This window comes from Akebia trifoliata, chromosome 3, assembly GCF_017979445.1.
Source record: "Akebia trifoliata isolate Shusen 1 chromosome 3, ASM1797944v1, whole genome shotgun sequence".
In the NCBI taxonomy this organism is placed as follows: domain Eukaryota; kingdom Viridiplantae; phylum Streptophyta; class Magnoliopsida; order Ranunculales; family Lardizabalaceae; genus Akebia; species Akebia trifoliata.
Window position 1 is genome coordinate 38,414,782 of NC_141377.1, and position 26,035 is coordinate 38,440,816.

At 37.2% G+C, this 26,035-nt stretch overlaps 1 protein-coding gene across 1 annotated transcript in view; it reads right to left on the reverse strand.

Moving 5' to 3' along the window:
• Positions 1 to 26,035, reverse strand: part of PAA1 (P-type ATP-ase 1) — a 47,030-nt gene that overhangs the window by 6,229 nt on the left and 14,766 nt on the right. The window contains exons 4-14 of the mRNA XM_086435014.1: positions 24,140 to 24,214; positions 23,702 to 23,979; positions 16,328 to 16,561; positions 15,579 to 15,677; positions 15,276 to 15,425; positions 12,368 to 12,514; positions 9,632 to 9,682; positions 9,346 to 9,518; positions 7,098 to 7,230; positions 2,517 to 2,614; positions 557 to 797 (exon numbers count right to left, since the gene is read on the reverse strand). Coding sequence (XP_086291140.1) covers positions 557 to 797; positions 2,517 to 2,614; positions 7,098 to 7,230; positions 9,346 to 9,518; positions 9,632 to 9,682; positions 12,368 to 12,514; positions 15,276 to 15,425; positions 15,579 to 15,677; positions 16,328 to 16,561; positions 23,702 to 23,979; positions 24,140 to 24,214 — 1,679 coding nt within the window. The remainder of the gene's footprint in view (positions 1 to 556; positions 798 to 2,516; positions 2,615 to 7,097; positions 7,231 to 9,345; positions 9,519 to 9,631; positions 9,683 to 12,367; positions 12,515 to 15,275; positions 15,426 to 15,578; positions 15,678 to 16,327; positions 16,562 to 23,701; positions 23,980 to 24,139; positions 24,215 to 26,035) is intronic.

Consider the following 26,035-nt stretch of genomic DNA (forward strand, 5'->3'; position numbering starts at 1 on the left):
ACTTGTTTCATGAAGAAGCATTAGGGAAGTAAATTTAAACCAATACCAAGAACCCTATGCTGGTGGGAACCCCAAGTCCCAAATAAAAACTTTAGAGAACAAATTATGAAAAGGCACACTGAAACTTGGCTTTTCAGAAAATGGAAGATCAAGGTCTACCAACTGAGAGATGCAGTAACTTTCAGTGGAGGCAATAAAATAGAAGATAGTGGAATACCAAATGCTTGTGGATATTACTCCCTGTGGTTAATGATATTCTCTCTTTTTGGACTACAATTTCAGGAAATTATCATGTGCTGCAAAAATTGTAGCCCAGACTATATGTGGGCTAAAAACCCATGTTTTCGTACCATCACCCACATTGGCTATATGCAGGGAAAGGATTTTTGTATGTTTTCTGACTTAATTCTTAGTTTGCTTAAATTTACGAAACCACAAGGATGTGTATTCAGTTCAATGAAGGACATTGTGGCCTTCAAAGCAATTATTGAAAACAAAATGATGAGATGCGCAAGTCTCAATTTCTTTGAAAAATATTTGATTTTGAAATGCTTACCTTCTCTTTGGGAATACCAACAACGGATGCAACATATTCAGCCGCGTGCCTTTTGTCCCCAGACAGCATGTATGTGCTTATCCCTTGCTTTGAAAGAGATTCAACCACAATACCAGCATCTTCTCTAATCTTGTCCTCAAAATAAATTAGACCTGCCAAAACACCATCTACTCCTACATATACAACAGACTGATTCTTTATCTCCTCCACTTCAAGGAATGGGTTCTCATCAACTCCATGCCTGCAAGAGATAATCTCAATCATGACCAAGTATGAAAGTAGTATAATGTGAATGCGCACAGCTATCTTGTAGTTGTTTTACACTTAAAGAAGTATTAATCTCGGTAGATGAGGGTTGTTTTTTGTTTCATATTTTAAAATCGAGTTAAATTTCTGAGGATAAGACCGAGTGAGAGTTTTATGCTCACTAAATGGTCTAATTAAGCATTTTTTAAGGAATGTGAGGCGCACACCTAGAAGCATGCCTCGGGACAAGGCTCATTACAAATGTCCTGAGACATAAAGAAGAAATGTGAAAAACACCAGAGGCATATTCCTCAAACCAAGACGTATCCAAAATATACGCAGCTCAGTGTGATGCATGACTAAGGCGCCTTTTGGCCGAAGTGCACGCCTCACATGTTGACTTTTCTAAATTTTCTTTTTTTTTTTTAGAACTAGATATTAACCGTACTTTTTGTTTCTGTTAGCATGCAACATAATTGGAGAATTTAGATATAAAATAGCAACATATGCTAAGAAAGTTGTTTAATTGATTTGATTTATAAATAAACTTCTGTAGTACTTAGTATTGCGCAAAGAAAGTTATTGAAATGCAGTGTTTAATTGTATTTTTCAATAAATATCAAATAGCTATATATTGCATGAACCTTCAATTATTCAAATATGAAATATTTATTTCTTGCAGACATGTAGGATAGTAAAATTTTATATCATTACTAATGTAGGGGGATTAAAACTTGGAATTTCATTATGAGGATTTGAAACTTAAAATTTGGAAAAATATGGTGGCCAACCTAATGTTTCTATTTTTCAATACTAATTATTTATAGAGTCGTGATTTTCTGACACCCCCTCTGACACAAGCTCCTCATACGCTCCCTGGTGTGGCATGGGCTAGAATCACAGATCTTTTTCCTCGGGATACACAATAGCACACCTCCATAAATATGTGCAGTTGTGTATCCCAAGGAAAAAGATCTATGATTCTGGCACGTGCCACATCAGGGTGGCGTATGTCAAAGGGGGGTGTCAGAAAATCATTATTCTTATTTATATATGTTATATACTGTTTATTTAAATTTCCATGTATGTGAGGATTAGCTAGCAGAATGTCTCACTCACATCACGCCTCAGCGTATAAAAAAATTGGCCTAATTACTGTTTCAAAGTGTCCATAGGCAAAAGATCATTCCAAATTAGCTTCAAAAGTAGTTTCAAAGTGGACCTTGATACACTAGCTTAACGGTCCACAAAAATGTCTATTAAATCAAACAATTCATGCAATTTTAAGGACAATTGGCTCATTCAAAAGGTGGCTCATCAATGGGAGAGGGTCTGGATTGATGTCCTGCATATTTATGTGATAGTTAATAGATTAGTAAAACATGTAAAAAATGGAGTAAGACTCTCAGATGATGCTTCCTCATCTCACAGATTCTATTTGAACCACTACCTTTCAAGAGCTTGATACAGATCGTGATCATATCCACAGAAATTATTATGTACTAAACAGCTATGTGTCAAGTCTTTTCAGATGATGTTGACAGGGATTTACCATCAAAGCTGTAACAGAATTCCTAATAGAATAGAAAGAATTATACTGCACGCCAGGGAAAAAGAATATAATGGAAAGAACTACACAATTTTCTTTTATTGATAAAAATCAAACAATATCATAGAGAAGACCTAATAAGTGAACATCAAACGACCTAAATACCTTTGAACCCAGTCTAAGGTTCCAACAGAAACCCTTTTCTGATCAATAGTTGCAACAGCGCCACACCCAGGTTCCTCCCTAAATGTTCCATCTGCTACCTGCGACAATAATTTCCCAGAAGAGCAATCCAAGAATCACGATCTCATCACCCAAATAATGAGCTACCAGAGGCACTAAAATTAGGCATCCCAAAACTTTTTTTGAGGCTTCAGACAAGGATAAGATTGTAATGTTCAAACTTTTCTGGTTAATATAAATTTTATGGAAAGTATAAGCAACAAAAAGAAATTGAGGAGGCCAAGGATTCAAGAGATAATAGAAAACCACCCATTCCATTTACAATAAGATCTGATCTATAAGAAAAATCCTCAGAAAATAACTCTTTTCCATCCAAATATATTTCAGACCAATTAAATAAAAGTGGTTTTATATATATCTTTTTGGATGATTCAACTGTTGGCAACCTCTTGGGAATGCTCATGGATCAAAATAATATCTTTTGGCTATTGGAATTACACTGTCAAGAGCAGACGCACAGCTAGAAACTTGGATCATTCACAGTAAAAGTTTCAAAGATCAAAAAACAAAATATGAGTGGTCAACTTTCAATCCTATACCACAACGTAGAGAATAGTACAATCTTAGTCCAATTATTTCCTATCAATCAAGGACAGAGAGAGAGAGAGAGAGAGAGAGAGAGAGTCTTAATGATCCAGAACCCAGATTGGTTTAAAGTGGACTTATATATGGTGTTTCTTTGTATGCCATAATGTTTTCCTTGCTTTCCTTTCCTTTCCTTTATTTTAGTATGTGGTGTCAAGAAAACACGTCCATGTCGTTCACCAGGAAAAACTCTCATGTTCGATGATATTGTTTATTTAAGTTTTTTGTTAATGATGAATTAGAAAACCATAATCACCAAATGTGAACGTTTTGAAAAGTCGTGTTTTAATCTCTCTCTCTTTCTCTCTCTCTCACACACACACACAGCCTAAACCCTTTCTTCACTCTCTTAGGCCAGCCACCCCTCTCAATCTGATAGTAGCATGACTCAGGAGAACGGAGAACCCCTAAAATTGAATTTCTAGGATTTTATTTTAAAAACTAAAAGTCTTCCATAGTGATTCGTTGCACTCATTGTGTATCAATAGTGATTTACCTTGAATCACATGATGCATAATATTTTTATTCTAAAACCCTGTAAAATGATAAGGTTTTTAAAGCAAATCACTAGGATTCACCACCTTTCTCCCCAAAAAATTTCGAATTTTTATGTGTTGGAGACCTACTTAAAAATGAAATTCCTAAAGAAACTCCAATGTCTATGATTCATTCTAACAACCATTTGACCATTTACTTTTCCGGTTCTAACTTCAGCAGATCATTGATACTATGACCCTCATCTGTTGAACTATTTTGATGACTTGAATCTAGCATGGACAATTCCTGAAATGTTGTTTCGCCATCCTCTCTGCCGTTATTTAGCAATAAACATTGATCCTGGCATAGAATGGGGAATAGCATACAATCTAGCTAAGGATGGCTTAAATGATTAGAAAGACCAATAATCCTAACTCCTCCAATGGTGATCTACTCACGATCCCTCACACCTTTCGAGGTAGGACCACCAAGAATATGGAACGACAGCAAAGCTGATGATATACTTGGAGGAGACAAACCATCATAAATCAAAATCGGTCGAGGTAAATCAAACAAGAGGGAACAAAGCGCGTTGCAATATTGTTAGAAGAAAGCAAAGCCCTTGGAGTGAGTTAATGTGCCTGGACTCACATTGAATGAAGATCGAGCAGAATGTTAATCCTTATCAAATTTGATGAATTTGGATGACCGGAGAAAAAACTAAGAATCTAACCTACATGAGATGAGCCTCTTCCACGATGAAATGGATTAAACATTTTCCTCAAATTCCTTAAATGCATAGACAATCGTAGACGAGGCCATTGGTACTAATTCAACTAAATTGTCTGAATTCCTCTACTCACGAAGGCGTGCTTGAGGCCCCCTAAAGTCGATGATGCTGATAGCTGACTCTAGTGATTGTCGATGATCAATGTGGTTGAATGACTTACCCTCAGCCACCCAATCTTTGATGCCTAGTTGGAAATCAGCAACGCAGTGAGAAGTCTCATTGTCCTCCCATGAACAAACCTTCACAATGACACGTTTGGCTTGGGCACCTAGATGGGCCACTTTAATGATGCCTATTTTTAGATGAGTTTTAGCCCAAGAATCTACTTCAAATGTATGGGCCTCCAATATCCATGAATCAATCAAGCCCATTGGCCCAACTAACCTTTCCCTAATGGGCTTTATAAAAGTTTCATCCATATCCAACAATACAGGGAGGGACCTCGTTCTCCTCTGCACTATGATTAGCTTCGTAGGTCTAAAAGGCAAATGATTCTTCCGCTTTCTTGAGATGCAAGTATGATTAGATGAACCAGATCGCCACATTTTCCTTTTGAGGTTTGATGCCGTTCTTGGGACCAAATCACCCAATTTCCCTTTGATCTATGCAGTTTTTTGGGCTGAAAATGCCTGATTGCTAGCCACGTGTTTGGATTTAGCCTGTTATGGACAGCCGAGATGATGTCCCTTCCATGAGTTCGTCAAAGGCATAGATGTAGCTTTGACACTTGACCATCATACCACCAAACTGAGGATTTGAATTTTTCCACTCCACCTTTCATCAATTGTTTCTGAAAACGGAATTTTATCCATGCAAACCCTGTTGATGTGACCATGTATGACAACAATACTCCAACATCCTCCATTCGATGCATCCTCAAGATGAAATTATACTTAGGATTTTCATTACCTCCAATTGGTAGAGATATATTGTTCGGAATATCAGGATCTCGCCTGCTAATTAACCTGTTTTTGCAATGTCATGGATATGTGGGAAGCTTCCTTGAGCCACAAGTAGACAAAAGAAAACCATGTGTCATGATAGCATCTCACCATTTAGAAAATCAACGGTCAATAGATTCAAATCTTGAGTTTGATTTACGTCGTTATTGGGATTTGATAACTCTAGTACAAAGCGAGAAACATCCGATGGACTCCACATGGATCTGCAGTAACTAAGAATATTAAGGCCTTACTACCCATCCGATTATCTGCCACTTTACTACAACCACCAACAGCCACTAAAGCAAAGTAAGCCTAAATCGCTACAAGTGCCTTTGCATCTCTATCTCCCCTGGCTGAAGCAACTGTGGACCAGCTTCTCCACCCCGTAACTTTGACTGAAAAATCTTAACATCTTTGAAGTGTTTACCACTACCTCTACTAAACCTCCCAATTTACTGAAATTTAAAGATATGTGGCTTCCAAAACTGATAAGAAAGACCTAAAATCTTGACCCTCAACAGACCACAACAAAATCACTCCCTTATCTTGAGCCCACCAAGGTTTTGGAAAAAGAGATCTAGAATTCTTGCCTTGTTCAGAGAGGGGAAAAATTTGTAGTTATTCCTATTATTGGCAATGAAAACACTCTCATTGCCACCCATAATGGCCAGGCAACTAGGGATAATTGAATAACAATAAGATTGTCTTTTTGACATCATCCGAGTTTAAGCCCATGTCTAATCCTTCGCAGAAAATTATGAGCCTCCATTGTCCAGAATTTTCAGGTGGAATTAGTTTGCTCTTGGAAATCAAAGAAAGCCCAGTGTGATTGGGAATTTGATGCTTTTGAGCAGTCTCCAACTGCCCCAGGCCCATTTACTGATAGTCTTCGAATTCTTCAAATCGATCGAGCTAGCACCTTTCATCTTACCTGAGATAACTAGTCTCAGAGCCTGAGCCACCTCCAACCATCACTTCCCTTTGACGCCTTCCATAAGACATAAAGGTTGGCTCCACCCTTTGGTTGAATACTCAAAGGCTCCAAGAGACTTCTTTGTCTTCAGAAAGTTAAAAGCCTCCAAGAGCACCACTTCCAGCCAAAACACTCGCTTCTATTAGCATTGACAATTATCAAGACTACCTATTCCATTTCTCAGCCACGATTACAGCTGGCCAATTCTTCATCCATCCTCAGCTAATCTCAAAAGATTTGGAATCAACTTTGATTATCACCGTTTACTTACAGATTACAGGAAGGGCAACTTGACCATTATCCAGAAAACCCTCCCTAGCCCTAGAAGTCCGAAGATGCTAGGGGCCAAGGGAGAGGGATTGGAATGAGTGGTATTGCATGCATAATTTTTATGCAGTTAAGACTGTAATAAAGCATTCAAATTTAGGTCCTCTAAGTGCACTTAGGTTTACATAGAAATCCATGAAGAGGAAGGGTGGGTAATAAAAAGAATCAACAGCCAGATGGATGAACAGAAATGATTAGGAGAACATTGACTTATGCATGTACAGCATACCATACTTTTGCAGCTGCCAGCATGCTTAGTTTGTAAAGTCTATGGGTGATGATTCCATATACTCACTAAAAACAGGGCTTACCAATCTATTAAAAAAAACATACTGTACTTTTCAACAAAAGTAGTAAAACAACAGACCTAGCAAAAATGAGGATAAACTAGAATGTCAAGAAGTTACCTTCACATTGTGACAACCAGCTGCTTGAGCAGCTTCTACAATAGCTTTTCCAACTGGATGAATCGTATTTGACTCTACTCCAGCAGCTAACCTCAAAACCTGTAGTTCTGACCATTTGCTGTTTGAACTTTGTCTGCAGCAGAACATGTGGTTTATGGATTCATACAATAAATCATTTTATTTAGCAGTCTGTCACTTGCCACAACTTTTTGTTTTTTCTTCATGCCAATACTTGTACACAAGTTGAGCAACAGTATTCAAATTCCATAATGAGTTAACATACATGATAACGGAACAGTGTATGAATTCTCATCACTGACTGAAAATATTACCTAATGCAGAAATAAAAAAGAAAAGAAGCTATACAAAGAGGGTGACGAAAGGAGTACCAAAAGTTTGATTCTAATCCGCCTAATATTATTTCCTCCGTAACTAGTGCTTTGAGACAATGTTTAGGATGTATGCACACAGAGATGATGCACAAATCACTAGGACGTCATCATCGTAGCTGTTATCGTCACCATCATCATCATAGTCTACACCTTATCCCAATTATTGGGTCTGCAACATAAATCTTATTTCACAATTCAACTCTATCTTGAGCCCTATCTTAGGTCAAGCCATGTACTTTTATATACGATGAAGGCAGCATGGGCTATAGGGCCATTTTGGGTTTGAGAAGCCAGTTGACAAACCCTTTACCCCAAAAGACCAATCTGATGGGGAAGGCACAACTATGAATATAAGAGGATCACGGGTTGAACTGGGGCACGATATGTGAGCACGTGACACCCGGGAGCGGAGATGGATAACACAACACTCAACACTCCCCCTCACCCATAAGAGTGGAAAATTCCTTTGAGGAGACTTGAACCCGTGACCTATATGAACCTAGCGCTCTGATTTTATGTTGACAAACCATTTACCCCAAAAAATCAATCTTACGGGTAAGGGGAAACTATGAATACAAGAGGGTCACGAGTTGAACTAGGGCACTATACATGAGCATGTGATACCTGGGACAGGAGGCGGATAACACAATACTCAACAAAAGCCTAGGGATGTTTTTGGGCTCAATTGCTTTATTATTTTGGGCTTTTAGGAGTCTTGTGGGTTAAGTCTTGATAGTTGGTATTCTCTAGAAACTCCTTTGATAAGTTTTTATGGGAAGTTGTAATGGTCTGATAATTTCAAGGTAGGATTTATGATTGATATTTTCTAAGGCAAGTTAGTTCATTTTGCAACCCTATAAAAGATTAGGGGAGGGGGGTGTGAAGTGTTTTTTTTTTAGTGAAAAGCTTGTGAGGCTTTGTTTTGGACCTTGAGTCCTTTTGTATCATCCATCTTGGATGAAGGCTTGGTCTAACAGATTTCAATTTGTGTTTTACTTGTAATTTGCATCTCCACTTATATCAATGTATTCTCTTATTACCTTCCCTCACATCATTTTTAGCCTTCTTCTAACCCTTTTGGAGCCTTCATCTTGCACCAAAGTGTCCTTACTGGTGCTGTTATTGAACTTCTTTGCCCCAAACCATCTGAAATAGCTTGCATTTATTTTATCTTGTATTGAGATAGTCTTGAATAGCCATGAATGTATTCATTCTGATTTTTTTCCTAGTCTTACAATTCATCATCACCTCCACTACACTCATCCAATGTTTCTTGACAGACCTATACAGCTCCATAACAGCAGCAAGTAATAATTCTATTTGAAAAGAATAGTGAGAAAATTAAAATATCATTTTTATTTCTCTAAAAATTAAAATTTATACCGTGCCTGGTCATTATCCTGGCCATTATGGAGTTAACATTGCTTGAGCATTTTAACAACATTGGAATAGTCATCCCCAACTGTGTCAGTGATTAAAACGGGATCCACTAAAGCTTAGGTTAATCAAGCTTGCTTGGCTTCTTGTCCTAACATAGTTGGCATGCCTTTCAATTTCAGTTTGTTTACAGGTAGATACAATCAAAAGACAACATTAGTTGACACATGGTTAAGCAACAAATGAGATATGTCCAAAACCCATCAAATAGATATGTCAAAAACTCATTTAAGGATCAGTACATCACAGTATACCTTATAGAATCTTAGTCGATCTCCTGCTGAAAAATGGCTCAAATTTTCTAATACAAACTGAGAATAAAGTCATATGATATATTTATTGATGGAATGTGTATATTGGGCATGTATATGTTCACCATTCCAAAGATACAAGAGTGAATATTGATATTGCTACCAAACCTTGAAGTTGTATCTTCCCCATGTCCAGAAGTCACGACTTTGGTCACAACTGGTCTTCCTATTGTCAACGTCCCTGTTTTGTCAAAAACAATAGTGTTCACAGAAGCAAACTTCTCTAAGATATGCCCACCACGTAGAAGCAAGCCTTTGGTTGCCCCAAGTGAAGTTCCAACCTGAAGAAAATAAAAGCATTAGACGGTTAGACCAAATAAATAATATAAGTAAAAAAAACAGGAAAAAAAAAATACTTCAAAGAATATGGTATTCTGTATCATTAAAAGATTACCAAAACAGCAGTCGGTGTTGCTAGACCAAGTGCACATGGGCAGGCAATAACCTGCAGTTGAAACAGAGGCCAGCTACCACATAAAGAAGAATAGATAGAGGAGAGAAATGTCCATACAAGAACATCAAAGACTTCTGCATGCCATGTAGTTATGGGCACAAAATGTATTCAAAATTTCAAGTACTTGAGCCCTCTGGCGCTGAGGCACAAGGCGAGGTACGTGTCTGAACGAAGCAAGGTGCAATAGATTTTAATAATATAACAATTAATATAAATTATTAAAATCTAAATACTTATATACCAAATTATAAATGCTAGACATTTCACAATTATGACATGTATAAATAGGATATATTATATAAAGTCAAGTACTAACATTTGAATTTATATAAGTTGCATCAAAGCACCACCCAATAATTAACAATCTATTATATGATTTAAAACTTGAATAGCAATATCATAAAAGCACAAAATAAGTATGCAACCATAAAATTTATATAATATACAACACATTGTCAAATGGTTAAATTACAACTAAAAACAAAATTACAATACCAAGCTAAAATAACTGTCGGTTTAACTGTCTGGACAGCAAGATGGCACTGGACATGAATGTGCTTGTAGAAATAAAAGCAGTGCTTTGAAGGCGTGAGGCAAAACAATAAACTAGACAGAGACTTTAGGCATAAGCAGCACAACAATGCACTTCTAATTAATTATTTATACTAATTTATTTATGAAATAGAGGTTTATATGAAAAATTAGCTTAGCTTTGAAACACTGTTTTTTCATTAAATTTTTCAATCTCCAAAACTTTTTTTGGGAAAAGGGGAAGAGATTATACATTTTTATATCGTGTTCTATTTTGACTGTTCTATGAATCTATTTTAACACTTTTTGCTACAGAGAGAGAGAGAGATTATTCAGAATACTGTCTTCTCATGTTTATCTATAGAAGATGCTCACAAAAGAATTAAGAAACGGGTAAGAGTCACGCCTCAGGAAGCGGAGGTCTTGAGTTCGAATCTGCCCTTGGGGCATGTGGAGTGAGGGAGTGCATGTAACCCAAGGATTAGTCAGATGCTCTAAGAGGCCTGGATACTTGTTTCCAAAAAAAACAAAAAAACAAAAAAAGATAAGGGAAGAAAAAGAAGAAGACTGGCGTAACAGCAAATCAAAATACATTAATCATCCAGAAGGAAACACAAGATGATACAAGCAGAAAAAAAAAAAAAAAAAAAAAACTAGGCAAAACATTATCAGACCAGTAAGGCTAGAAGATGAATAGAAAAATTATATTTGAAAGTAAGGGGAATATGTACTGTAGAAGAGGAAAATAATGGATATTAAGGAATTCAAAATACAGAAAAACCAACATGGAAGCAGATCATTAGCTAAAAATAAGGGGAAACCTGCATTAACTCGGAGTTAATGCCTCTTCCATCAAAAGTTGTTCTCTTTACCTGAACGGCTTTCCTAACTAATATACTTATGATGAATCAACAGATCAGTAATTATTCCAAATATATGCTATCTTTGGGAGGGAAAAACTAAGTTTGTAGATAATTTCCATCTACAATGATACAATTTGGAGCAACCTCTAGCTATTCCTTAAATATTTGAGGATAAATCTGATATGATAGTCAGTTACCAATAAAACTAAGTTACATCATTCCATTGAATTTCTAATTTGAAAGATTTCCATTGCATCAAGAATGAGGATTTGGGATATGATTGTTCGTAGGTTAATGTGTTCATAATCTGTTTGGTTCGGTGGTTTCCATCTTAGGGGTTAGGGTTTGCAAATTTCGTAAATTTGGATTTTAATCCTAGCTTCTTAATATATTGAATTCGGTTTTACCTGAGAAATATATTGTTAAACACAGCTTCATTATCTGAAATGTGTCTTCAAGGTCACACCCGACCCCCTCCCTCTTTTTTCAAGACTCACCACTGCCATTACAAATGAATTTCCGTCTACACTATCCTCTCTTATCGCCCAAACCACAAGCCTTCCAAGTACCAGTTTTCCATGAGATCTTACAAGCTGGAAAATCCCACCGGACTAACATCTACAACATCTTGTTCCAAACATATTTGTAAAATGGAATTCACAACACATCAAAAGCAAAGGAAAAATATTAACAATCAAAACTCCCCATCACAACATAAAGTATAGGCCCATGAACCACTTGGAAAAAGAGTCCGCCATATTATTTTCCAACTTGGAAAAAATGAGAAAAAATATGCTCATTTAAGAGGCCAAACCCTAAATTCCATTGACAATATAACCGGGTCTGGTTATTTTCACATAAACTCAACTAACTATGTTGTTGACTCCCATTAAAAACTTTGTTTAGGATAGACACTTAGATATTCTGAGGCCATGAAGAAATGCTAAGATGTTGGACTTATTGGATTCATTTCTTTAGAACCCGACAAGACAATGATTATCACTTTCTGTATCAAGGACTTGTAATACTCCCTTGACCGGCATGCACATTTCAAATCAAATATGTATGCGAAGGGCAGGTTGAATGCTATTGATTGTGATAAGAATCAGAAAAGGAAAAAAAAAAAATTGCAGAACAGTGAAACATTTGGTGCTGAACTGAAATGAGAAAAATGGAAATTTATATTGAAAAGCAAATGAACAAAACTCTATTACATGGATCTATAGCAAAAAACAATTGTACACAAACATTAAAAATCAGGTACCAATTTTAAGTTTCATACCAGAACACTGCAGGAGAGCTGCAATGCCAATGAAATTGGACTTCCTTGATAAAAAGTAGATGGCAGAATTTGAGTGCCGAAAAAGTTCCAAAACGTAAAAGTAGCAGCTGAGAGTGCCATGACTCCATATGTGAAGTGCCCAGCAACCTGGCATTGGGGTAAAGCAGTTTTTATAGCACATAAACATATAAGAAGACAGATCAAGATATCACAATAGAGGTCCAGTACAACTGTGAAGGAGGGAGAGAACTCAATTAGTAGATGAAGTCAAAACAAACAAATAAAATGCTTATAATCTCGTTTCATTGCTGTTGGGCTTTTTTATAAACTATAACATGTTGATTCGCATCATTAACACTTCCTTTTTGCTAAGAAAATAGCATGATTAACACACCGCCCGTTTTTTTTTTTAAAGCAAAAAAATCTATATAATAAAATACAACTGTAGGGCCCACTTTGCTATAGTTTTGTGGGGATAATCGTCCCACTCAACTACAGTTTTGTGGGGTCCACCCTACTCACTTTTTTGCCTTTCCTCTTCACCACATTCAACTCTATTGTCTTTCCTCTCCTTCCCCCCTCCCTTTTTTCAATAATATCCCTCTAATTTATTATCTTTCGTCTTTTACCCCTCTTTTCAATTATACCCTCCAACTTTACTATCTTTCCTCTTTTACCCCTTTAACCCACTTTATTGTCTTTCCTCATCTCCCCCTTTCTTAATAATACCTCTCTAACTTTATTATTTTTCTTCTTTTACCCTCTTAACCTCAAAGATTCTTAATAGTACCCCTTCAACTTTATTATTTTTCCATTTTCAGCCCCTTTACCTTAAAGAGGATGCCCCTTGCCCTAGGCACAGGTGAACTCTAGTATTTAAATAATACACCAAAGGAAAGGTGGTCAAGGAGATATAACGGAACAAGGAAAAGGAAAATAAAAGCAACGAATAAAGCTACGCTGTCTGTCTCTCATTACAGATAAGATCCCAACTAAATAAGGAAATCCTCCAAAGAAAACCCCTTGAATCCCACAATCACTTTTGCACCAATAGAACATAAACCCAAAGATGCTGATAATAACTTTGTATATGGAGTGCTCCTTCCCCCTAAAGACTAGGTTTTCCGTTCTTTCTAGATTCCCCAACAAACAGCTAAATGAGTCAAGGTAGGAATGCCAATTCATAAAAAAAGATTTTCAACCAATCTAGGGAAAATCCATTGGATACCAAACAGGAACCGGAAATGAGACCAAATAGAATGGATAAACGAGCAATGGAGAAGAATATGGTTGGCAGACTCATCGCTATCTTTGCAGTTTGCACAGCATGCAACAACTGATTGAAGTAACACCTCAGGACAAAAGGTTGCCAACTGTTAGAATTCTTTCAGCTGGAAAATCCGACTGCAGATCAAGAACGAAAGAATGATAGAACTTCACTGAAATGGAAACTACACAATGCCACACCTGGCACTCGACGCTTGATGATTTTCTTCCAAAGAAAATGTACTATGGTATGAAATCAAAGAAATGAGACAAGTTATGGGCTTGACCTCCCAGTTATTGAAAATCCTCTTGAATCCGAAGTCCCAAGAAAAACCTTCCCCAGCCCAAACCATGAAATCCTGAATTGGACAATTCTTTTTTGAAGGGATAGAGTTCAAATTAGAAAATTGTGTTTTATCAGGAGAATTATTACACCAACGGACCACCCAAACTCAACTCTGTTCTCCCTCCAACTCTAAAGGCTCTCCCTCTAACTCTAAAGGCAACCTTCCTACAAATTCAGGGAGCACTTTAATAATTCTTTTCATACCCCGCACCCATAAGATAGCCTATGAGAGTCACTCTCCCGACCCAAATTAGCCGATCAATACTTTGCTTCTACTCTATACCTCCCTAATCATTTACCCAACAACGCTAAATTCAATGTCTTGATCTTTGTAAAACCTAAACACCCTTTGTTTTTGGGAAAGTAAATGATCTTCCAACTGATAAAAGGAGACTTGTAAGCACCATTCTTGTCATTCCACAAAAAATCACACTACATTTTATTCAATTTAAGTTTGATACTCCTAAGAATGGAGAAGAGCAACGCAAAGTAGATCGAAAAACTAGTTAATGAACTCTTAAATAATGTCACCTTGCCTCATATACAAAGAAATTTCACCTTCCACGAGTTCAACCTCCTTCCAACACTTGATTTCCAACACTTCCACATATTAACATAAGCACCTAACAACACTAACACTAGAACACTCCCCCTCAAGCTGGAGCATGAATATCAAACCTGCCTAGCGTGACAATGATATCCTAAAGGATGGTAGATCTGATTGCCCTTGTCAATATATCGACCAGTTGATGAGAGGAAAAGACATGCTGCTGCAAGCTCAGCAAACCATCCCTAACTTTTTGACAAATGAAGTGAGCATCAACTTCTATACGTTTGATTCACTCATGCAAAACAGAATCAATGGCAATCATCTTGGCTGCTTCAAATTCTAACTCACATAGGAGTGAATGAAGCCTTGATTCATCAAGTAATTCATAATTTTTCTATGTCCTCCATTGCAAGGGGTCAATAATCAATAGCCACACACTTCTGTACAAAATACAAGATTAAGACAACATTCATGCACATTCCCATACCAACCCATCACTATCCGGGGTTTTCTAAACATTGGGTTATAATTGAGCATTCAGAGAATTGTGGTTTTCCAGTCAGCTGTCTCCAGAACACCTACAAACTTATTATAATGATACATAGATTTAAGACTAACAGGAATGAAATACACATATATAAGCCTGGGAAAAAAGTATAAATTAAATTTACATAGGTAAAACTCCAGCACGCCATTGCAAACAAATTTTAAATATTCTGGTTAAAATGAGATGCAGAAAGGAGGACCTTGTCAGCCAATCGTTGTACAGGAGCTTCCCTACTCTGTGCTTCTTCAACCAAACGAACGATATCTCCCATGACAGTCTCCCCACCTGGTCTTCTTACTTCAACAGTAAGAGTACCATTTAAGTTTATGCTTCCTGCTGAAACTTCACTCTAAGACACAGATAAATTAACATTAGATAAGTAATGTGAACAGCATATGAGATAAATCAAGAAATCCTAAAATAGAAAAGTAAGCCCATTAGATTTGCAAGATAAGTTGTGAAAATATATAGGGGTTAAAAGTGATTGGACTATGGGTAATACCTCAGGTAATTTTGTTACTGGCAGTGGCTCCCCAGTGAAGCTTGATTCATCAACAGTGCTTCTACCAGCCCTTACAATTCCATCTGCTGGGATACGGTCCTAAACAATGAAGGAACATAAAACAAATAATAGAATATAAATTTAGCACCAAGGTTCAAAGGAATCTGCTATAATGGTGTAAGCATGGTTGGTGTCAACATCATAACTATTGTAGCAGAGTGTCATTATGGAGGTGAAACACTGAATTCATGTTAAAAATGCTCAAATTATTGTTCTCCCCAAAAAAATGTTGAACCTTTTGAAATATAAAATGTGAATAGTTACATTATTTTTAGAAAAATGTCAAAATAACATCATTAAAATTTTAAAAGATTTTTTTATTTCATGAAAAGTGATACTCTAAGACAGCCCAGGTGTTATTCTAAAAACTAATGGCAGTTAAGAATAGTAAAATGGACTTGTAACATATGGGCATACATTTAAAATATATCATAATCGATCCCTAGCACAATCATTTACAACAGCCGTTGCATTCTTATTGTAAACCATGTGATACCACAGCTGTAGATGGACAAAAGTCCAAGATATAAATGTGGAAGATACAGATATAGACTAGACCCCAGCTGTGAGACATTCATAACTGACAATTGACAGTATTCTTATTTTTCCATGCATAAGGAACAAAAGAACGAAAAGGTAGAAGAAAGTGGAGGGAAGGAAACATAAAGGACTTTTTTTTTTTTACTTACGCCAGGCATTACTATAATGTGGTCTCCAATAGAGAGGCTGTCGCAAGAAACTTCAACAATTGAGAACGATTCCTCCACATCACCATTCACCACAAGACGAGCTTTTGATGGAAGAATACTCAGAAGTCCCGTCATATCACTAGTGGCTTTCAACTTGGCCCTCTGTTCAAGATTTCTTCCCAGCAAGACGAATGCTATTAACATAATTGGTTCCTCAAAGAATGCCTTCCAACCCTGTATGAGCAACAGGTCCATTCAACAAATCCACAGCATTAAAAGAATAAGTTGTGATGTGTCAATTCCCAGTTTAACGACAGCAGATACCCAATACCTTATAGATTAAGATGATGAAAATGCATTTCAATCATCCAAATGAAAATTCTACGGAAATACTCAAATGATATGAATCTTACCACCATTTAAATTCCATTCTACTTGCAAAACCAAATATAAAATTTAAGCTAACATTTGCACTTAATTTTTATTTTTAAATACAAGATTTCATTAAGAACGGGAAAAAAAACAAATAACAGACAAACAAGAAGGTCCAGGAGGCCATCCTAAAACAAAGAAAATGAGAGCAAGAAAACAAAACAGACAAAAACCTTCTACACCGTGTCACCACTCACAAAATTCCACCCGAACATAAAGTCCTCAAAGAAAAAAACCTCGGAACATCTTACGTCAAAAAAATAAATAAATAAATAAAATAAACACCAGCCCAGGAATTTTCCCCTTTCCTCAAAAGCCCACATGTTCCTCTCCTTCCACATGCCCCAATAAATTGTGCACAGTAGTGAGATCCACAGAATTTTCTGTCACAACTTGAAGGGGATGAAAATCCAACTTTGGAAGAGAAAGAGGACTGATCTGGGGAAGACCCGGTCTCAAGCAAAGCTAAAGCGGATTATGGTATGATATGATCAATATTTTTGTTATTGGCTTTGCATAAGGAACAAATATTCAGAATGGGGATACCCCTAAGAGATGTGGTGATCGATGATCAAGAAGTTGTCCATAGCAGTGATCTAAATAAAGAAGTCACTTTTGATGGAACTCGCAATCCTCATATAGAAGCAACGAAAAGGAGATCTACACGAAATGACAACGATTGATTGAACGATTTCACAGAGGAAATTCCATTACGGCTCTTTGTTGACATCCTAATATTCTCATTTGAAAGATACATTTGAGTATCAAAGATGCGACTAATGAGATGACCAAGGGAATTAACATCCCATTTATTAAAATTCCTTCTAGAACCAAAATCCCAAGAACTTCCAACCCCATTATGCACCATGAAATTCTGAATCAGGAAGCTTTTCTTTCTTGAAATAGCAAACAACTCACCAAATTGGGTTTTATGAGGGAACACATTGTACCAGACATCCTCCCGAAATTGGACTTTGTCACCTTCTCCAACTATAAAAGCAATCCTCTTTCTGAATGTTAGAATTTTGTATGACAGAATTCTGTTTCTGTTATATACATGAACAGCCAAGCTGTTCGTGTGTGTTTGTGCGACAGCCATAGGGGATTTAATTAAATCGTGGTGGGCTATTTATTTAATGGGGCACCTTATGTTATTTATGTGGGCCCCACATACTTTTTATTAATTGGTTTTTAATAAATAAAGAGAAGAGGCCGAACCATATAGCTCATGTTGTGTTCGGCTCTCTCTCTCTCTAATCTTCTTCTCCTCTACTTCTCCTCTTCTACTTATTCTAGGTTTTGGTTTTTTACTTGGTATTAGAGCAAAGCCTTTTTTTCCTTCACTCCTTTTTTTTAGGTTTAAAAAAAAAAAAAAAAATTCTGCAGTTGAACTTTTATTTCTGCAGTTTTGTGGTGAAAAGAACTTCGGTTTGTTGTGGTGTTTCAAGATAAACCTTAGATGTGTATTAATGGTGTGCTTCTGTGCTTGTGGTTGGTTGTGACTGAGTTTTGGGGCTGCGTGATGCTGTTTTTCAGACGTTTTAGAAGGTATAATTGCGATTGGTGGTATCTAGGTTAATTTTTTTGGTCGAAATTGGATTTTTGATTTACCCAAAATTGGTGGAGTTTTTGCACCTCTTACCTTTGCCACACCTCTCTTAGGTGTCTTTTACACTGGTTGTTGTCAGCCTCGTTGTGTGTTTTGCTCATCTTCGTGATTGTTCTAACAGATGAACGTATCTCTTCAAGTGATGATTTTCCCATACAAATTACTTCGATAATGTTGAATGGAAATAAGCATCATTCTTGGTCCCATGCTATAAAGGTGTTCCTACAAGCTAAGAAAAAAATGAAGTACCTTATTGAAGATCCTCCTCCTGAGGATTCAAAGAACTATGAAGATTGGTGAAGTGAAAATTCCTTGGTTAAGACCTAGCTTTGGTTAAGCATGGAACCATCTATGGCTTCCAATGCCCAACTCCTTGATACTGCAAAGAAGATCTAGAGCTCTCTTGCAGAGATGTACTCTCAAGAAAGTAATGTGACTAGGGTGTTTGAGCGCATATTTACTACCAAACAAGGTAATAAACCCCTAAATGAATATTACAACAATCAAAAAGGTATGTGGGAAGAACTACTACTTTATCAACCTCTGAGCACTGATTAGGAAGTTCGACGTTACCAACGGGAAGAGTTCTAAGTTGCATTGTTGTTGTCCAATCTTAACTCAGAATACAATGCCTTCAAGGATCAAATGTTGAATGGTGAACAGCTTCCTACTGCAACGAATGCCTATTCTCATCTTCAGAACGCCTCTCTTACGCAATCAGCTCCTTCTTCTCTTAAGGAGTTATCTGCCTTAATCACTAATGACGGTACTTGTGGGACTCCTCGTAGTAGATGCGGTGGTACTCGCAATGGTGGTCGTAGTAGTAATCGTGGTGGAACCCGTGGGGATCGTGCTGGTGGTATTATTTATGGTCATAATACTAACAGGTCAAATTGGAAATGCAACCATTGTGGTAAGATAGAGCAAACCGATGATTATTGTTGGGACAAATGGGGACGTCCTGACTATGCCCACAATGCATCCATTGATACATCCTCCACATTTGTCACTCAACCATCTGCTTCTAGACCCTCGATTACTAATTCTGAGTCTCGGGACAATCTTACTATTCAACTTAGTCAGATCCTTTAGAAGTTGTCAGCTCTACCTTCTCCTTCATCTGCTCCCACAGCAATTATGGTTAATACAGGTAATCTTGCTTGTGTAGTTGCTCAATCCCATTCATCTTCCTGGGTTAAGTGTTAGTTTTCACATGTCTAGGATCTCCTCCCTATTTTCTAATTTTCACTCATACATCTCATATTGTTTTAGCTTATGGTTCTTCTCGTCTTGTCTTTGGCTCTGGTGATCTTCACCCTACCAATTCTATGGCACACTTCTGGCTTATTTGTTCCTCAATTTCCTTTTAATCTTCTATTTGTAAGTTAGCTAACAAAATTATTAACATGTTCTATAACATTTTCTCCTACCTCTTGTATTTTTCAAGACCTCAAGACAAAGAAGGTGATTGGTTCGGGGCATGAACGGAATGGACTGTATTTTCTGGACTGTGATAAGCCAATTCTTGCTTTGAGTGTTGTCGTCTCTCCTCTACAGTAGCATTATCGTTTGGGTCACCCGTCATTGCAGAAGTTGTGTCAAGTTATTCCCATATTAAGTCCTATTTCAGTATTAGAATGTGAGACTTGTCAGTTAGGCAAACATCACCATAGTAATTTTCCTTATAGTATAGAGAGCCGTCAGTTGAATCATTTTGATGTAGTCCATTCGAAAATTTGAGATCTTAGCAGAATAAAAAGTACTATTGATTTTTCTTATTTTGTCGTTTTTGTGGATGATTACACTAGAATGACTTGACTTTTTTAATGAAAGATAATTCTGAACTACCCAAAATTTTCTTAGCATTTTATAATGAGATATTTGTTCAATTTGAACGCCATGTTAAAAAATTCATTCTGACAATGCCCTTGAATACACCCAAAATTGTATGTCTGATTTTTGCAGAAATCATGATATTATCCATCAGACTACATGTCCACATACCTCTCAACAGAATGGCATTGTTGAATGTAAACTTCGTCATCTTTTGGATGTGACTCGCACCCTATTATTTAACATGTCTATTCCTAAATCTTATTGGGCCGATGGTGTTCTTACTGCTTGTTACCTCATTAATCGAGTTCATACACTTGTTCTGGGTAGCCAGACACCCTTCTCTTTGTTATATCTTAAGGCCACGCTCCTTTCTCTTATTCCGAATGTTTTTAGATGTGTGTCATTCGTCTACAATCTTGGGACTAGTCATGATAAGTTGTCTCTTCGTGCTATTAAGTGGGTCTTCTTGAGTTATTCTAGGACTCAAAAGGGCTATCATTGTTATGATCCTGTAGGGCAACGGTATTATACTAGTGTTGTTGTCACCTTTTTTGAGTCTGACATCTTTTTTCTCTACTTTAGGTCGTCAATTTGATTCTGATTCGATTCCTTCTCGTCAAGATGAGTTAGTTTTGCTTATCGTTCCTCTTCCCGTGTCTTCTCCTCCTCGTTTGCAGGTTTATCGGCGCTCTCAACATCGCCCAGTTGTATCTTACAATTTAACCGCAGACGAATCATCACCTAACTCTCCTGAGGACATTCCATTTCCTGCTTCTTCTAAGGACCTTCCACCTCCTTTTATAGCACCCTCATCTTCCACGTTATTTATTGCATTGCGGAAAGGTATTCATTCCAGCTCTAACCATCCTATGCTTAATTTTGTATATTTTCATCGTCTTTCATCTACTTTTCGTTCTTTTGCATTTTCATTGTCCATTGTTTATGTTCCTAGTACTTATTGCCAGGTTTTGTCTTCTTCTGTATGGAAACTTGTTATGGATGACAAGATGCATGCCCTTTATCAAAATCAGACATGGGACCTCACCACTCTTCCTTCTAAGAAGACCACTGCTGGTTGTCATTGGGTGTACATGATAAAGTATCAACCTGATGGCTCGGTTGATTGTCTTAAGGCTTAATTGGTGGCTAAAAGGTATATACAGACTTATGGTCTGGATTATTGTGAAACATTTTCACCTGGTGCTCGCCTCAACTCTATTAGAATTCTTCCATCTATCGCAGGAAGATCTAACTGACCACTTTACCAACTAGACATTAAAAATGCATTTCTTCATGGAGATTTACAGGAGAAAATGTACATGGATCAACTCCTAGGTTATGTAGTTGCAGGGAAAGATCTTGTGTGTAGGCTGCTAAGGGCGTTGTATGGACTGAAACAATCTCCACATCCTTGGTTTGACAAATTTAGCTCTATGGTGCTTCAATATGGGTTTCAGCGTTTCACCTCTGATCATTCTGTATTTACTCGGCATTCCACCTCAAGTATTATCGTTCTCATTGTGTATGCATTATTGTTACTGGAAGTGAATCTATTGGTATTTTCCAGTTGAAAGCTCATTTGGGTACTCAGTTCCATACAAAAGACTTGGGTCTCCTTCGTTATTTCCTTGGGATTGAGATTGCACATTTCAAGGATAGACTCGTTCTATGCCAACGCAAGTATGTGTTGGACTTATTATCTGAGACGGGCACTTTGGGATCTCGGCCAATTGATACTCCTATGGATTCTTCTATCAAGCTTAATGCTACATAGGGGGAAGTTTTTTAAGACATTGGGAGGTACAAGTGGTTGGTTGGCAAGCTCATATATCTCACAATTACTCGTCCTGACATTGCTTATGTTGTGGGAGTGGACAATCAATTTATGCATGCCCCCCGACTGTCTCATTGGGACGCTATATGTCGTATTCTATGCTATCTAAAGGGTGTTCCTAGAAAAGGTCTCTTGTACCAACCATCCTTCATTTTCCTGGACTATTTCTGGATACTCTGATGTTGACTAGGTCAGGAGTCGTTCTAATCGTTGTTCTAACTATGGTTATTGCATATGTGTTGGTGAAAATCTTGTTACTTGGTGTAATAAGAAGCAAAACGTTGTGGCTTGCTATAGTATTGAAGCTGAATATCGTGCAATGGCTCACACTGCTTCTGAGATGTTATGGGTTCATTCTCTTCTTCACAACATGGGTGTTGATGCTCCATACCTATACAGATATATTGTGACAACCAAGCTGCCATTTTTATTGCCAGCAATCCTGTCTTTTGTGAGCGTACCAAGCATATTGAAGTCGACTGTCACTTTGTTCAGGATTTACTCATGTGTAAACAGATTGTCACACTTTATGTGAAATCGAGTGATCAGTTGGTTGATTTTCTCACTGAGCCCTTATCTCATCTACATTTTTCTTCTTTATGTACCAATCTCGGCATCTTTGATATATATGCTCCAACTTGCAGGGGATTGTTAGAATTCTGCTATACAAAATTATGTTTGTGCGACAACCCTAGGAGCTGTAATTAAATCGCGGTGGACTATTTATGTAATGTGGGCCACCTTATGTAATTTATGTGGGCCCCACATACTTTTTATTAGTTGGTTTTTAATAAATAAAGAGGAGAGACCGAACCATATAGCTCATGTTATGATCGGCTCTCTTATCTTCTTCTTCTCCTCTCCTTCTCCTCTTTTACTTGCTCTAGGTTTTGGTTTTTTACTCTGAATTCTGGCAAAACACTACAAATTCCCCCGCCCACCCCCCCCCCCACACCCATCCCACAAAGTTGGGTGGGACATACATCTAAAAGAATCAACATGTCATCGACAAATTGGAGATGAGAAATCATCGAGTTCCCATTGTTACCCATAAAACTAGTAAAATCCCCTCTTTCCACTTCCTATTGACTAACCCACCCAACGGTTCAACCACAATATCAAAGACGAACGAGGATAGGGTTTCACTCTACCCTTATCCTCAACTCTCAGAGAACTACTTGGATTGTCATTCACCACAATTTAGAGAAAAAGGTGAGGTGGAAACGCACTTCATAATCCATTTGATTCACAAAGAGCCGAAACTCGACTGACCAAGCATGTACTCCAAGAGTTTCCAATTGACATGACTAGGTTTTTTCATAGGTCAATCTAGCAAACCACTCTAGATCAACGAATGAGGCATACATGATGTAGCACCATGTGTGTATCAAAGAGAGGAGGAATATGATTAATACAACTTCGTAACCGACTCATAAATACCAAAATGCTCTACAAAATAGGTCCACGCCTAACTACTTATCCAGTTTGACACTTGAATCCCAAACATGAAAGTGATGTTCATCAGCTCAAGGGAGATTATCAGCCTTTCTGTAGTCTTTGCAGAGGTATAACCATCTGTTTCTGCATAACTATATTTTAATCCAAATTGTTGAATACTAAATAAATGAACTAGAACATATCAAAGAAAGGGATCATTAAATACCAGCTTCGGTATCAAAGCAGCTATGGAACTGACAGAAAATGATGATAAAGCACCAAGACCAACTAAAGTGTTCATGTTCGGCACACCCCTCAACAGGCTTTTTAAACCATCAAAGATAAGTTGGCGGCCAGGACCAAGCAATGTAAATAAAGACAAAGATAGATGAAATCCCGTTGAATGAAATGCATGGATCCATGGAACATTAGCTCCAAAGAAATGAGAGAGATGACCAATGAGGCATACTGCACATAGTGCCCAGGAGACAGCAAGATCCCGACCTGTCAAAATTAATGAAAGGTAATTAGTCTAACAATACATGCCAAATATGACACAAGCAGTTGAAGATTTACACTAGTTGAAAAATATGGAAAGTCCACTAAATTAAACAAAGCATTTAAGCATATCCAATTAACCAAACAAGAAATAACAAGACAGTACCACTTTCTTTTAAGCGATTATGCCTTTCATCCATCTTTCTTTCAAAGACTTTGAAGAAATCATCTCTTGAAGCATCTGCACATAAACAATCACCTAAGCCGTTCTTCAAATCCAAAAACAAGAATAAAGAAAGAAAGGGAGAACAAAAGAACTTACACATCCTTACCTATCAAAAAAAAAAAAAAGAACTTAAACACCTTCAAAATAACTGAAAGCAACCTCAACATCAAATGAAAAGATATATTTAAGACACGAATTGCCTTCAAATTTTTGCTTCATTGGGTATCGAAAGGAAAGTAGGGAACAAACTGAAAACAATCACACCTTGTCACAGACTTATCTGTGTACCAGAACTTCAATCCTGACCTAAATTGGTCCCCTCATGCCATCAAAAGTATAGTTCTGATGCTGGAGCAAGGTAGTGCATCAACTTCATAGATGAAAAGGGAAGGAAATCAAACAAAAAGGGGAGGTATATTGTGTATCATGTGATCAAAAAGGTTGTGGAGATTGTTCCTTCTATCATGCTTCTGTATCATCATATATCAAACAGCGGGCATACCTACTCAAATTTGGTTGAGAAAAGAATCTCCCATGTCTCAGCCAACAAGAGATACATTTTCAATGAACATCCAAAATAGAATGTGTTCTTCTGTGAGAACAAAAAAAACTTTCCACTTAAAGAGTTTCTGGGGAAATCGAAGGACACCAGAATAACCAAACAAAGTGTTCTTCTGTGAGAACAAAAAAAACTTTCCACTTAAAGAGTTTCTGGGGAAATCGAAGGACACCAGAATAACCAAACAAAGTTCTGCAAAACTGTCACTTATGGATCACCAAACATTGCTCGAAGTGCACCAATACCGTGATAGGGAAACCTGGGATGAATTGTTTTTTTCAAGTTACTAATAAATATTCGCTCTGGCTGACTAGAGGTTGGTATATGCATATATAGTGGGGTCGTTATGAAGGATCCTTCTTGATGCCAACATATAGTCATCATCATCGTCATCAGCAACAATAAAGCCTTATCCCAAATATTTAGGTCGACTGAATGAATAAATTCTGTCTAAAACCATGTATTCTCAAAGACAGCTCACAGTATGCCTCCACAAAGCTGTAAACTTGTCCTTTCAATCCTGTATGCAAGAACTTCATGACAGCACAAGACTTTCATTAGTTTAACCTATTCTAACAGCTGCCGACTTTGATAAACTGTGAATAATAAGTTGATTTACAATCCATTTTGTAAATTAGAATACAGATCCCTTAAAAAAGAATGGGGTGCATATGGAGAATCTTCTTGTACAAATAAGCCCACAGATATAAGTTCTTTCTGATAGAAATCACTGATACTCTGGGTAACACAGTTCAATCATCCCGCAGAGTCGCATAGCATAAAGTCAATTCTAGTAAAAATACAATAAGACCTTCGATAGACTGTGAAATATAAAATAACAAAAGAAATGTAACCTAGGAACTGACCCTCCATAAACTAGGGGGGGCAAAAGAGGAAAATCAGTAGCATAATTTATTAAGGCCAAACTATAGGCAATCAACATTGACTGACACTACATATCAAATCCGCCCTCTTCAAATAATGGATGTCCAAGGAAACCAAATGACGTCAAACGGTAATCACTTGAGATCATATATTAGCACTGCACCCAAAAAGAAATGAACACCAAGTAAAGAACTGCCTCTCCCCAACCAAATCCCACTAACGCAGCTGCTGAGACTCACCTATGATAGAGAAATCATTTTATTAGACTTTTGAATCATAGCTTCCATAGCTAAATGGAAAAGAGATAAATAATATGTTGCTCATATAAATGAGTATCATAAAATGGAAAATCCAATTACATGTTGGCATACCACAAGATGCTCCTAACAGCG